Source organism: Carica papaya, chromosome 8, assembly GCF_054855325.1.
Source record: "Carica papaya isolate Zhongbai chromosome 8, ASM5485532v1, whole genome shotgun sequence".
In the NCBI taxonomy this organism is placed as follows: domain Eukaryota; kingdom Viridiplantae; phylum Streptophyta; class Magnoliopsida; order Brassicales; family Caricaceae; genus Carica; species Carica papaya.
The window spans coordinates 27,226,484-27,242,449 of record NC_142316.1 but is presented as its reverse complement, the minus strand read 5'-3'; the positions used below and the strand labels follow the sequence as shown (position 1 = coordinate 27,242,449).

The window sequence follows — 15,966 nt, the reverse complement described above, 5'->3', positions numbered from 1 at the left end:
AGAAAAGAGGAAAAAAGAGAGAAAAGAAAGAAACCCGATAAAAGTGAGGGAAATTGATGGAATTTGGGAGTTTTTCCTTGAGAAAACTCGACCCAAATTATGCGAGGAAGAGAGAGGAAAGAAGAAGGAAATGAGAAAAACAAAGAAAACAAAGAAAAGGAGAGCGAAAGCTCACGGCCAACTATGGAGAACTCGCGGGGTTAAGGTGAGTTTTCTCTTTCATTCTCTTGAAAATTTGAGGATGATTTTTAAATGATATGAGGTTTTTGATGTTAGATATTGCTCAAAAATATTCCGGAGCTTTGCAAATTTTTGAGAGAAAAAACTTATAAATTAAGTCGAGACTCTGCCGAAGTTGAAGTAATGTGTTCTATAAGGTATGTAGTTTCGAATTTCTTTTCAAGGGAATTAATTTACTTACAATGAGGATATTTTTTTATATAAAATGATGATAATTCTATGGGGAGATGCTACCGAAATTTCGGTAGGAATTTGAATAAATATAAGGGGAGTCTCTACCCGAATAAAAAGATAAATTTGAAGTATTTATAAGGGGAGACTCTACCTGAATGACTAGAGGTAACTGAGAAAAAAATAAGGGGAATCTCTTCTCAAATAGAGAGAGCTTAAATTGATTGCATCGAACCTGAGGTAAGTGGATATTGTAATTGCATGGTTTATGTAGTTTTCAAGTATTTTCATTAGTAGTTTATACGTATTTCATATATAAAGTGCAAGTGTTTTGTGAAAGGGTTATTGTGTTTTAAATGTTATTTTGTCCATGTGTTATGAAAAGTGATTTTGATAAATGTGCATTACTCGTTATCGAGTCAACTCGTTCCAAAAGCACCTACATGATGCTAGACTTCAGTGTACCTTTACATAACCATTCCGTTTCTAGATGTAGTGAGAAAGTGATAAGTGTAAACTCATACATAACCGTTCCGTTTCCGGGTATATAGAGAAGTGTTCAGTGTTAATTGGGCGCCTAGCATGCATGGCAATAGGAATATGTGAATGGCCCTCCATAACGGTGTTGTAGTGGAGCTCATTGTACAATGTAGCGAAGTGCATTTGTTTTCTTATTTTGAGACATGTGGCTCGTTGTACAATGCGGCACACTGTACTTGCTGAGTGATCAAGTAGATGTGAAAATGTACCTCATTATAAAATGTGACAATGTGTTTTCTAAATCATGATTCTAATTTTAGTTTTGGATTGTATAAAATATATTGATTAATTGCATAAAATCTATTGTCATGATTGTATAATATATATTGACAAATTGCGTAAAATTTACTGTCATAATTGTATAAAATCTGTTGGTTAATTGTATAACATCTGCTGACTAATTTTATAAAATCTATTGGATGATTAATTGTCAATTAATTCCCTTGACACTTTGATGAGTAAGGGAATGGGGAAGATCGTTTTGACTCCCTAAACCTCAACCAACACAAGTAATTAGAAGACTTAACCACCTAATTTACCCTTCCTACTTGAAACTACACCCACCTATATGGCATTCAAAATCAAGATAATAGAGAAATAAAAATAATAAGGAAAGACATCACGGCTTACCCGATAAGTCGATCCTGATTCCTTAGTTTGACAAGACTTCTGAAGCTCTCTACCTTAAAGAACTAACAAAAAACATTTAAGAAAATTGTGATTATAACCTAAAGACTTAAACCTTTATATAGGTTTTTATGTTCTAATCCGACGTGGAGTAGGATTACAATTTCCTACTTGAACTCTTAAACAAAATTTAACTAAAATACTTACTTAAAAATATTAAAATAATTAAGTCTTATTCATATTTAACTAAAATAATCTGATAAAATTTTAAAATAATCTTCTATCCTTGTCCAAATCTCCATGTAGTTTGATCTTCTTTGAACTCCCAATTTGAGTGGAAATTCTCTTCCAATTTTGCATTTTAAACACATAGGAATATTTGTAGAAGTCACTTGCTTGCTGGAATTAGAAGCAAATTAAGAAAATGTGAGAAAAGCTTTGGACTCAATATGTTGTCCGCATGAGGTAGGTGCGGCAACTTCCAAGTACACATGGCATGCGTGCGTGTGCGGCAGTAACAGCCTGTATAAGCGCGACTCCACGCACGATCTGCTCTGGCATGCACTCTGGTGTGCGTGCAAAGTCTTCTGTCCGAACAGGTGCATCCCAGGCACACAGTCTGCTATTGTGCGTGTGCAGCAGTTCCACACATGCGTTGACTGCTGCGTGCGGCTTCAGCTTTCTCACACACCAGCATGCTTCCAAGCGTGCGGACTAGGCTGGGTCACAGACTGCTCACCCCGCACACGTGGACCTCCACGTGCACACTCAATGGGCTTCCAAGCCCATGTCTTGGCTCAAGTTTCCTCCTCTTGGTGCGACCTCCTTGGGTCGGGCCTCTCCTTGGCCGTGAGACCTTGATGTCTTGTTTTGGTCCAAGATTTGGGCTTTTCTCGGGTTGGGTCAACAATGGACATTTCTTGTGTTCAAGCCCATGAATCCAATTGGGCCTTAAACCTCCTTTAAACCAATTTGGCCCATTCTTTGGAATAACTGCATTTAAAAAAGTAGTTAGCGATGAAGTTACTTTCCTGTTCAGAGTGTTTACGATTAGGAAACTAGAATTTACTTTCTTTTTTGAGCTGATCCCGTTTAGGAAACAAAAGGGTTTTGGAATTGCTCGCCTGTTTGGAACGGGACCTTCTGGAACCCTTGCGGGAAAAGATTTTTTCTTCTACACGCATGCAGGTCTGCGCCTGCGTGTGCACGTCTGCTGTGCTACATGTGCGCCACCTCGTATTGCAGTGGACTCGCAAGTAATTGTTCTGCCGGAGTCTGGATTTCCGTGGGGTTCCTCCTTGATGCAGGATTGCATCTTTGGAACTAACTTTGGACCGTTTAGGATCACGTCACACTTGTAGCAACAGCATTCACAGAAACCTATGGAATTCATTATCAGAAAACATTTGCTCCAGTGACAAAAATAAACTCCATTAGAGTCTTACTGTTCATAGTTGTGACTTCAAATTGACCCTTACACCAGTTAGATGTTAAAAATACCTTCTTGAATCGAGATCTCAGCTAAGAAATGTTTATGAGCCTACCACCAGGATATGAGAAACTCTTGCAACGACAAAGTTTGCAAACCAAAAAAACAATCTCTATATGATCTCAAACAGTTTCCTAACACCTGGTTTGAAAGCTTTAGGACTGTCAAAAAGGCCATAGTTCTTGTCAGAATCAACCCAAATTGCAACGTGAACATCATCACTAAAGGCCTTAATGAATAACCATTTTCTGTCATATTGAAATAAATTTTAAATCAACTGCACACAGACTAGATCTCTCCATATACCTTAGACTAGGAAAAAGGCATCAATTAATTACAAAATTTTCTGAGTGTGTTACTATCCTGCTAATTAGAACCTTATGTCTTTCACAAAATCAGAAAAAACATATAAGTACCTTGAAAAGGCTAAAAGGCATCTGTTTCTGAATACGGAAACTAGGAACTTTTTTATGATCTACTAGATCAAAATATATATGCTTCCCAATCTGTTGATGTAGATCCTCGGAACGTGCAACCTAAAGATGCAAAAACTTTTCAACCAGTAAGTAGTTTTCAATAAGTGGATAATCCAGAATTTTTTCTGATTAAAGGGTGGGAGAGAGACAGACAGACAGACAGAGAGAAAGAGAAAGATTTTGAAGATTTCAACCTTTATTACAGTATACAGATGTGCCTCTGCTTTTTCCTTTCTCTTATGCTCCTTCTCTTCTTGTTCTTTCTTCAACCTTATCTGATATGTAACATTCAAAGGGCACAACACTGTTACAAACAGAACAATAACTTTTCTGCGATCAATAAGCATCAAAAGACACCTTACCCTTAGGTGTTCAGCAATGTCCTTCTCATCAACATTACAAATTATTTTGTCCTTATCACACTCGCGTATATACACCAACATGTATGCATTAGAATATTTGGTAAACTTGAAAGGAGAATTGTTAAACCCGGGATTTGTTTGCGGCAACTGTTCATCATAATAAGGGAGAATACAAACGTTGATTAAAAAGAGAAAGGATAAAAACAGATGGAAATAACCAGAGAACAGTACCTCTTCCTCACCACCATACTGCTCCTCTTGTGCTCTTTTCATGTCTTCTTTTGTAACACGTTCATCATCAAATTTATACCTAGGTCAGGCTCAACCAATATTGTGCAAGTTATAATACATAGAAAAAAGAAAAAAGAATTATATACTTGTGCAAGATGGTGCACCATTCTCTGGAGAAACAAAATATTCTATTAGGATGTTTTCTAAGAGCCAAAAATGCACCCATGAAGATGCATCAATCAAAACTTATGTCATGAGGGTTAGGAGATTCAGTCTCTTGAGTCAACCACAAAAATATTCTCCGAGTTTCCTGCCCTCAACCTACTAGCCCATAACTGCTCTTTCCCACCCCATTTGAAAAATGAAAGTCCACTATGAGCTGAGAGTTCTTTTGTATTAACTGCAGTTCTGAACAGGATTGACGCAAATGATATAATCTAGGAAAGTTCAGAGCAATATCCACATTTTTTTTCATAGTCAATAGGGGTGGTAGATTTGATTCAAATTGATTCCCAAGTTTTTGAATTGTGGTTGTCTCCCCGTATATTTAGAAATTTGACCTTTACTAATTTCATTTCTGCTTCTTCAGACTAGCCTTTGTGCTGCAGAAGAATAGTGGACAGAATACTAATAATTTGGGAGTGGAAGAATGGAGGACAGAGCAATAATAATTTGTGCAATCAAAATCTGCCCAGCCAAGACTAGAAAGAGCTCTGTCAAGTACCACAGACATATACTTAGTCGAGGATTAGAGCTGAGAATATTAAGGTTTTGGTAGTAGAAAGACAGAATGAGAAAGAAGAGAGGGAGTAGAGAGAGAGAAAAGAGAGAGAAAAGCAGGAGAAAGAGAGGAAGGCACCAAGAATTCAGAGAATTTGCTGACGATTGAATTAGGAATTTCGCAAATGTGCTTGTCATGCACTATTCTGGCGTTCCATTCCCCTTTTTTACTGATTCCCGACATAGATAAAGACAAATAACAGCAAAACCAAAAGGCAAAAAAGAAAAGAGAAAGGAAAACATATCTGCCAGAGGCAGTATACGTGCAATAACAACTTGTAACTCATCCCAAAATTAAGCTAAATCACCAGAAATTAGCTGTAAGAACTAAGGTTTGACACTGCTAACATGGTAGCCATTTATTTGGTTACCACAATGAATTGTAAGCGCTGCTAATATACATGCAGTGGCTTCATGGGCCCTGCAGGTAGAGCCTGTGGCAGAGGTGGGGTACTGGCTTGAGTCCTCAGCACTTCCAAGCTCACTCATCAACACTTTCTTTCTAGGAATCTATTACTATTTCATATGGAAAGTGGATCTTTTTGGAAACTTCAATAATTGGGAGGAAAAAGGAATATATTAGACTACATAATCTCATCTCTCTTGTTAGTGTCTCGCCCTAAGAGGTTGATTTTCCTTTGTGGAAATCTACTATCAAGGGCTGCTTCTCAGCAAGATATCTCCATCTTACACTCTCCCCCTCTGCCTAATACGACTCAGGGAATTGCTTTTTCTTTATTTGAGAGGCTGTGCATAGAAAGATTCTTATTATTGATAACCTGAGGTAAGGGAAAAAGTGAAAATTTATAATTAAATTTTTTATTTACTGAATTTTTATACATGATACTTAATTTACAACAACTAAATATATATAGGGGAAGATTTGAGAGAATTTTAATAGGAAACTAAATACAAATCAGTCCCATAAAAAAAGACTTTCAGTTATCTAAATCGACTATGATTTTATTTTATAAGAGGATTTCTTTAAAAATACCAATCTATATAGGGATTGCCTTCTATAAGAAATAGGATCCTTACGCTCCTCCTCAAGTTGGTTTGAAAATGTTGAGCAAACCAAAACTCAATTATTTGAAAGTCTTCCTAGATAATGCCTTCATGAAATATCCATGCCTTAATGGGAAGACTGAATGTGCCACAAGAATAGTGCTTTTGACTCTATCTTCTCTTTAACAAAGAGTATCAACTTTTACACGCTTAGTTCGATGATGAACTGGATTCTTTACTATATTTATTGTGGATTAATAACATAGTAGGATAGTAAGAGAAAAATAAGGAGAATGTGCAGCAGTAACTGCTTTGGCAATAACCACCAAAACAACTGCTCCTCATCCCTCAAAAATCAGTTGTCGTTTTTGAAACTGGATATTCATAAAAATCTGTCAAAAAAATTTTTAAGAATTATAACTCGAGGAGATTGTTGTATTCTCTTTTAATGAGCTCATACTATTAACAAAATCTCATAACAAGATCCGTAAATTGGAACTGTAATAGCCTTTGAACCAAGTTGTTCTAAAAATTCCTTCGAGTTATGGAAAGCTATGGTGGAAGATTATCGTCCTATAGCAAGAGATTAGATGACAAGGATGCCTTTTCACACTTATGGTTGTAGCCTTCGGAAAGCATCAAGAAAGCTTCGCTTGTTATTAATAACCTTATTCATTTCAAAATTGGCAACTAGCGGAGAATGATGTTCTAGGAGAACAGCGATGTGGTGACTCTCCTTTGAAGAATCATTTCTCACGATCTATTGTTTAGCTTCCAACAACTACATGTCAATTTACACTCTATGCGTGCAAAGTGGGGGTTGAACTTCTAGAACATTGGGCTAAGCCACAATTCTAACAATCGGGATGTAAAGTATGCAAACTTGCTTATTGCCAATGAGGTGCACTCAAGGTAATAGAGTTTAGAGGGTACCCCGATTTGGGGTCTTTTCTAAGAATGCTAATTTCTCAATCATGTCTACCTATTTTACCCTCTTGATCCTGAATTTGGAAACTCGAGGTACTCTCTATTTGTCATTAATCACAAAACTATTCTCGAAAGCCTATTTGGAAACAAAAAGCCTCCCTTACAGTTAGTTTCTTTGTCAATGAACTCGCTCGGAATCGCATCCTACCAATGATAGTCTGAGGAAGAATGATTGCATCATTATCAACCGTTGTCCACTTTACTTACATGGCCATAAATCCCTCAACCATCTATATTATTGTGTTTTAAAGGAAGAAGGCTCTGGGTTTCAAATTTTAGTCTTTTACGCATTAAGTTGAAGATGAATGGGTCTGGTAACCTAGTTAGTAGCTTGGGATGGTCCCACCACCAAAAAAATAAGCCAATTGCCCCCTATTTCTCATACTGTTATCTAGATTATAAGGAGAGAAAGAAATAAAACATCTTCAAATGTATCATCTGTTTTGCTAGTGTTAAAGATCAATGGTTCTAAATCATAAGTATTTTGTTTAAACGGAATGCTACTATTGATGGAAAAGACTTACGAGAGCTCATTTATTTTTCGGCTGAGCCCCTTATGCAACTTCTTACTTCTTTTTTCTAGTTTTGTACATTGGTTACACTCCCCTGGGTATCTTTTATGATATTTGTGTTTTCCACTAAAAGAAAGATTTTGGAATTAGAAAGATAAGGTCAAGAAAGATAATTGTCTACCATTCCCAAAAACCTGTCTACCATTAGTAGCCTCATAATTTAAGCATCTCTCCGACTACATTAATCACACCAAATATACGCTAAATAAAATATTGCTTAATGTGATATTTGAACGACTAGCAAATGTAGAGAAACTCATGCTAACATCCAAGATTGAGAGTTACAATATCGTACAAAATGATACACACCATTGGTCTGAGAGGGTTGGTCTAATATAAGCATAGTAGTGTCCACCGTGAACCCCACCACTGTGGACCAGAACACTGCAAACAAACAAACATTTCGTAATTACAATCTCCATACATACAAAACAAGATGGACAATTAAGTGTCTATGTTCAGCAATGAAACTGATACCTATGAAGAGTATAAAGATTACGAACACTTCTGTCTGCCTCGGGAGACAAATATTTACCATCATCTCTATCAAGATCAAGTTGTAAAGGAAATTCATAGCGGTCATTTATCTGTTGAATATGAAAACAAAAAATAGCTATAAATTCATTATGACCCCACATCTACACTAAATTGAAGTTTTATGAAAATACATATATTATTAAAAAGAGGAGAAAAAAGCACAAAAGCAAAGGATGCAAAATCTTCTTAACAATACAAGAAAAGAGAAAGGTCGCATAAAAGTGAAGGTAACACTGCATCCCAGTCCCTATGCAAGATAGCCAAAGAGACATCTCCAAATAAACCATGAGCCTTAGTCTGAAAGAAGCTATGTAAATCAGTCTATCCCAAAGGAAGGACAGAGGAAAGAAACAAGTTAAGACGATTTATCCCAAAGGAAGGACAAAGGAAGGAAATGATTCTTGAAAAATCTAGCATTAACTCCAGCTGTAAAACCATAAACCAGCAAAAGACAATTTCTCTCCAAAGCAACTTAGCTTCCTTCCTCACCTTAACCAGCTAGAAGAAAGCAGACAGGAAACACTCAAGACAAGGGGGATTTGGAGGAAGCAAGAATTTCTACCTTTCTCCATACTGTCATTAATAATATTTCTTTTACTATAAAAAAAAATAAGGCAAGAATTTTGTAAGCACGATTTGAAAAAGGAACCTGATGAATATGATAGATAGTTTTAGTTTGAAAAGTGTTAAAATATTATAAAATATTCTTTGTACATAATAGTATCATTATCTTTTCAAATATGTAAGTGTAGTTACAAAGAAAATTATTAGGGTAATTTATGTTAGTTACCATATATGAATCCGTTTACATGTATATATATTCCTACTTTTATTTCAATAAAAAACAAGTAAATGTTCAATATTCATTTCCCTAATTCTTACATGATATCAAATTTAGAGTTAGAGTTAGGATTTTATGGGTTAAATTACATCAGACCAACAGAAGGATTGAACAACCCATTCCCGGAGCCGGAGAAAGACAACCACCAATCTCCGACTAGTTCAGAGTGCGGCCAGCACGATGGTGTACGCGGGAGAAGCCAAGGAGGTTGTTTGCGGGGTAGATTGAGGCTGCGTGCGTCGGGTTTGCCGAAGGAGGGCATTCCCATGCGTGTTGGTTTCCCGTTCGAGGAAAGAAGCCACAAAGGAGCTTGGTCGGTCGGCTCTATGCATGAAACCAGAAGGCCAAAGAAGGGAAAGTCGAGGGGGGGCATATCGCGCGACAGCAAGCAATTCTCCGCTCTCTGACATGATTTGGGGCATTTCTGCGAGCGCCATTTCAAATTAGGGTGAGCATTGGAATTTTGTGGTGATTTCCGACTGAAAGAAGGCTATTTGGTGGTCTCTGGCAACGGTGCATGGGGCAACGCAAATTCTTCAGTGGTTGGTAGTGAGGTTCTAGTAGGGTTGTTGACAGTCATGCTAGAAGATGTACTTTATTTTCTCAAGTTTTCTAGTATATTTGCAATGTTTTTGGTGTATCTCTAACTGTCGTGTTTGGATATTTTTGGGTGATAATTTGTGGATATTCTTGAGTTAAAAATGAATGATAATAAATTTTCGGTGAATGAGATAGTCTCGGTCATGTCAAATATCACTGAGCATAAATTAAATTGCACAAATTATCTGAAGTTGAGCAAAACTATTAAGGTTTATCTATGCAATACTGATAAGGATGATCACTTAACTCAAGACCCTTCCACTTATGGAAATAGACAAATCTGACTAAGAGATGATGTACAGTTGTTTCGCATATTAGAAATTCAACTGATAGTAAAATAATTATCTTAATTAATTACTGTGAGTTTGTTAAAGAACTTATGAATTATTTAGAGTTTCTGTAGTTAGGCAAAAGGAATGTGTCCCGCATGTATAATGTTTGTAAAGTTTTCTATCGTGCTGAAAAGGAGGTCAAATCTCTCATGGTGTACTTTATAGAATTTTAAAAAGACACATGAGGAGCTTAATGTATTTTTGTCATTCAGTGCTGACATCAAGGTACAGCAAACACACTGAGAGCAGATGGTCATAATGAGTTTCTTGGCTAGTCTTCTATCTAAATTTGAGACTTCTAAATCTCAAACTCTATCCAGTTCCGAGATCACAACCCTTCAGGAAGTTTTCAGTAGAGTATTACGCACAAAAACTACTGCATCTAATCAGCATACTAATGTTCTTATTATCAGAAGAGAATGAAGAAATAATAACAGAAGAGGAAATAGAGCAATGGATAGTTGGAACAATGATTCAAGCAATACTGTTTGTTATTACTGTCATGAGCAAGTACATACGAAGTGGCAATACAAGAAATTAAAAAACTGGAATCAGAGAACACAAACTGTTAATATTGCTACTGCTAACTTCTCTTCTGAGAAAACTATTACTGTTTCAGCCAATGAGTATGCAAGATTCTCTCAGTTTCAGGATTTTTTGAAAGACTGCACACCAATCACTACTTTTGCTGAATCAGATAAAAGATGTCTTATCTCTTCATCAAACAAATGGGTGATTGATTCTGGAGTTACAAATCACACGACATGCAACCCTAATATTTTCTCTAGTTTTCGATCACATAGAGTACCATCTTCTATAACTATTGTTGATGGTTCAACCTATAATATTGAGGGTTATGAAATTATAAAACCAACTTCTGCCATTACCCAGACATTTGTTTCAAGTCTACCTAAACTTACTTTCAATTTGATTTCTATAAGTAAACTTACCAAATATCTTAATTGTTGTATCTCATTCTTTCCTGATCATTATCTTTTTTAAAGTCTTATAACTAAGCAAATTATTGGTAAAGAACATGTATTAGAAGGTTTCTATATTCTTGATAGTTGGGTGTCTCGATCAGTTATCTGCTCTAATATTGTCTCTCCATTTGAAGCACATTGTCAGTTAGGACATTTATCTTTCATTGTGTTGAAAAAGTTGTGTCCTCAATTTCATGATGTATCTTCACTAGATTGTGAGTCATGTCAATTTGCAAAACATCATCGTACTTCATCAAGTCCAAGAATTAATAAATTAGTTGAGTCTGCTTTTGCATTAGTTCATTCTGATATTTGGGATTCATGTCCTGTTATGACTAAAACATGGTTTAAGTATTTTGTTAATTTTGTTGATAATTTTTCTCGAATGACTTAAATATACTTTGTGAAAAATCGTCCTGAAGTGTTTATTCATTTTTCTGTTTTTCATACGGAAATCAAAACTCAATTTAATGTTTCTGTGCATGTGCTAAGAAATGATAATGCTAAAAAATATGTCAGATTCATTTTAGAATTATATGACTCAACATGGGATTTTTCACCAGTTTTCTTGTGTTGATACACCATCTCAAAACAGGGTTACTGAAATAAAGAACAGACATTTACTTGAGACTGCTCAAGCCCTCTTGTTTCAGACACAAGTTCCTAAGCAATTCTGGACTGATGTTGTATCCACTGCTTGTTTCCTGATTAATCTTCTACCATCTACAGTACTCGAATGTGATATTTCTTACAGTATTTTTTTTCAAATAAGTCATTATTTTCAATACAACCGTGGATATTTGGTAATACTTATTATGTTTGAGATTTACAACCCAGTATTACTAAGTTGGATCCCAAAGCCTTGAAATACGTCTTTTTGGGATATTCTCACCTACAAAAGGGATATTAATATAACTCTTCAAATCTCAATAAATATCTAGTATCAATCGATGCAGTCTTTTTAGATAATATACCGTTTTTCTCCTCACAGTCTAGTTCTACAAATCAGATGAAGGACGATGAGTGGTTCATCTATAGATTCTAAAATACTACTTCTATGGAGCAACCAAATAATGGTATTTTTTTCTGATGTGCCTTCTGAGCAAATTAATGATGGTGTGCCTTCAACTCAAGAACAACCGTCCATTATTCATGTTTATTCCAAAAAACAACAGACTAATAATACATTTCTTGCACCAGCTTCTTCGTCATCTGACCCTTCCACCCATGATCTTGATCTTCCCATCAGTTTTCGGAAAGGTATACGTAAATGCATCTTTCCTTATCCTACTTATCTTATTGCTAATTTCATTTCATATAATTATTTGCCTCATTCATCTATCTCTTTAATTATTTTTATAGATTCCACTTCTATACTCAAGGCAATTAAGGAGGCTGTGAATCACCCTGATTAGTATAATGTCATGTTTGATGAGATAAATGCTCTTGATGATAATCACAACTGGGATCTAATAGATTTACTCAAAGGAAAAAATGTTGTAGGATACAAATGGTATTTGTAGTCAAAGTGAATCTAGATAGCTCTGTGGCAAGACTTAAAACTCAATTGGTAGCAAAAGATCATGTTCAGATTTATGGAGTATACTATTTTGATAAATTCTCTCCAATGACCAAATTGACCTATGTCTATTAACAAACCACAATACCTCGTAGTAGACCTCCTATCAATCTTATATCCAATCCAATCAGCATTTGTGAAACATTCAGTGTGAGTATGTCCATGATTTCTAAACATTTTGTTGAGTTACGGGGCACCTTTTAAGTAACACATAATTTTTTTCAGTACGGCCCTATGTTTAATTGTAGGTGCAAGTATAAATTGACTTGCAATACTGACAGTATATACAATATTTGGATGAGTCACAGTGAGGTAATTCAATTTTCCAACTAGTCCCTTGTATTTTTTTGGATTATCAAGGGGATCACTATCATCTTCTATAAGATGTACATTCGGTGCCATAAGCGTATTGCATGGCTTAGCTCCAAACTTTCTTGTTTCAACAAGTGTATCAAGTACATACTTCTTCTAAAATAACCAAATTCCTTCGTTACTTCAACCCTCAAAAAGTAGTTTACCTGTTCCAAATTTTTGGTATTGAACTTGGTATGCAAGAATGACTTGAGAAATGATATTTCTGCATGATCATCTCTTGTAATCACAATATCATCAACCTAAACAATAAAAAGTATAATATCAGCTGTTGATTGTTCATAAAAGATTGAATGGTCACATTTGCTCTTCTTTAATCCGAACTCAAAGACTATCTTACTAAACTTGTCAAACCATACACGGAGAATTGCTTTAGACCACACAAATAGTTATTCAAATGACAGACTTTCTCGTACTCCCCGAAGATGGTTGCTCTATATACATTTCTTCTATGAGATCACCATGAAAAAATGCATTTTTAATGTTCAGTTGGTGTAAGGGTCAGGCTCTGAAGGTTGCAATAGATGTTGGTAGCAATCTCGTATCATGAAAAAGTAAGAAGTAAATATTTGTATCTCGCTCAAGCGCAAAGTCTAAATATAGAGCTATGGTCCAATCCACATGCGAAATCTTATGAATACATCATATTTTAAATGAAGTGGGTTTGAATCCCAAATCTCCTGCACAACTCTGGTGTGATAATCGGGCTGCTTTTCATATTGTCTCAAATCCTGGGTATCATGAGAGAACCAAACATATTAACATTGATTGTCACCTCATCCTAAAGAAGATTTAAGAAAACTTTACATCTAGTATTATGTGAAGATAGGAGAACAATTTGGTAATATATTCACAAAATCTACGAATGAAACACTAATTGAATATCTTCATAACAAACTGGGCAAGATTAATATTTATACTCCACCTAGTGGGGAAGTGTTAGAATATTATAAAATATTCTCTGTACATAATAGTATGATTATCTTTTCAAATATACTAGCATAATTAAGAAGAAAATTATTAGAGTAATTTATGTTGGTTAACATATATAAATCCATCTACATGTATATATATTCCTACTTTTATTTCAATAGAACACAAGTAAATATTAAGTATTTTTTTCTCTAATTTTTACAAAAAGAAAAATGGTCAAGTCCCTTGACATATGACAAATATATTGATCTGTCCAATTAAGGTTATTTGGGAGTAAAAAACTTAAACATCATATCTAGATTTTCTTAGACATCACATATAAAAAATCTTAAGTATCACACTAAAGGATTTGATTGCATCACACAACCGGAAAAATGAGAAACTTTCAAAGTATTATTAAATAATTGAATGATCAATAAGTGAAAATACAAACTATTTATAGTCTCTTCCTAAATAAAATTAAACTAGAAAATAGTAATCTAATAGAATTAGGAACACTACTCTTAACACAGAAAATAATATTAATAAAAAAATAAACTCATAACTCTAATAAAACTCTTAAAAATTAAACTGAAAATACTACAACAATAAATAAAATCATATCATGACTATGCACGCACTATCATTCTCTCATAACTGGCAAGTGACTTTTAGAACCTAAAACATAATCCACAAAGCAAGCAATTGTACAATAAGAACAAACGTTGCATCTCTATATTATTTTTAAAACATTAAACTTGACAATGTTTTCACTTAATTAAACATAGAGTTAGCTCCACCTTTATAAATAGAGAATCATTCCTTCCCCATGGCAGAAATGATTTAAGTGTAGATTTTGAAAATAAATAAATAAATTTTATTTTTCTCCTTTTATATTATTACACTTGTGATATTTATAAAATTTCTAACCTATTGATACGAAAATTTTTATTTTAATAGAATTTTAATTATATAAGATTCTATTTCTATAAAATTCTAATTATATTATCTCAACTAACAAAATAATAAACTAATTAAATAATAAAAAAATTAAATATCTTATTCAACAGCCCCTCTCAAATTGGTGCAATAATATCACACATACCCAACTTGCAGGCCAAGTTGCAAACCAGCAGCAAATGCGCATAGAAGAGCCAAAAAAAGGCTAGAAAAAGTCGGTTTGAGCGGCTCACGAGCGGAGAAGGCGGATAGGTGTCGGATCCCGAAACCAAAGGTGGACATGCGTGGAAAACCCAAAAAAAAAAAGACTAGAGAAGTCCAGTTAAAGTGGCTCCTGCGCGGAGAAACTGAATAAGCACCGGTTCGCGAAGCCAAAGGCGAATGCGCACTGAGGAGCTGGAAAAAGGACCAGAAAAGGCCGAACAGAGTGGCTCGCGCGCAAAGAAGGCCTATTTGTGTGCAGACGCAGCCGGAGAGCCAGAGAAGAAGACGATCCACCGCAGCCAGGCTCGGGAAAGAAAGATCCAAGCGGTTCCGGTGCCATTTTCACCAGATCTGAGCCGAATCTGAACCCACCGGCAATTTCGTGATGATTCCCAATGAAATTGCAGCAGAACGTGACAGTTAGCGGTGGTGCGTGCGGCGGCTGGCGGCGGTGCATGCGGCAACGTTTGCAGATAATGGTAATCTGAGTCGTGGGGGGCAGGCCGGCAGTGAGGCTGCGACTCTGTCTAGGGTGGTGGTGAGATTAGATTTCGATAGTTGAGTCACAAATAAGCCTATTTTACTATTTTAGGGTTTGGAAAAAAAACTTAAGATTTGAACTATAAAATAGTTTTATTTTGACTCTAATATCATGTAAATTTTAGAGAAAAAATATAAATTTTATTTCTCACCTCTTATGTTATTACATTTGGGGTATTTATAAAATTTTTAACCTACTGATAAAGAAATTTTTATTCTAATAAAATTTTAATTATATGAGATACTATTCTCGTAAAATTTTAATTACATAATCTCAACTAATTAAATAATAAAATATCCTATTCAACATTAAGAAATCCTATAAACATTTTGATCAACTCCCTTTATGCAAATTCTTCATCTTTTCTTTGCAAAAATAAAAAAAAAAGAGAGCAGCAAATTGACCTCAGACAGAAATTCCAATCATAGTTTTCAATAGAAGGAAAACGTGCATGTTTTTTTACACTAATGATATTCCCTTCTTTCCTCAAAAAGAGTATCACAAACACACATTTTCTAAAGATCCCCAGAGAGAAAGATACTTCAAGCGAAGTATTGGGGATATTGAAAAGCAAAACAAAAAAAAAATCAAAGTTTAGTCATAATTTTCTACACTTTCCATTCAC

The 15,966-nt window shown here is 35.1% G+C and overlaps 1 protein-coding gene across 8 annotated transcripts in view; it reads right to left on the bottom strand.

The window, feature by feature from the left end:
• LOC110810403 (ubiquitin C-terminal hydrolase 13-like) overlaps positions 1-15,966 on the bottom strand; it is a 71,403-nt gene that overhangs the window by 46,074 nt on the left and 9,363 nt on the right. For 7 of the 8 annotated variants that reach the window (XM_088209089.1, XM_088209082.1, XM_088209084.1 and 4 more), the window contains exons 10-15: positions 7,958-8,067; positions 7,790-7,864; positions 4,137-4,215; positions 3,906-4,052; positions 3,738-3,818; positions 3,484-3,603 (exon numbers count right to left, since the gene is read on the bottom strand). The exons of the other annotated variant lie outside the window; for it this stretch is intronic. In XM_088209089.1, the coding sequence (XP_088065215.1) occupies positions 3,484-3,603; positions 3,738-3,818; positions 3,906-4,052; positions 4,137-4,215; positions 7,790-7,864; positions 7,958-8,067 (612 nt within the window). The remainder of the gene's footprint in view (positions 1-3,483; positions 3,604-3,737; positions 3,819-3,905; positions 4,053-4,136; positions 4,216-7,789; positions 7,865-7,957; positions 8,068-15,966) is intronic. 8 annotated transcript variants of the gene reach the window in all.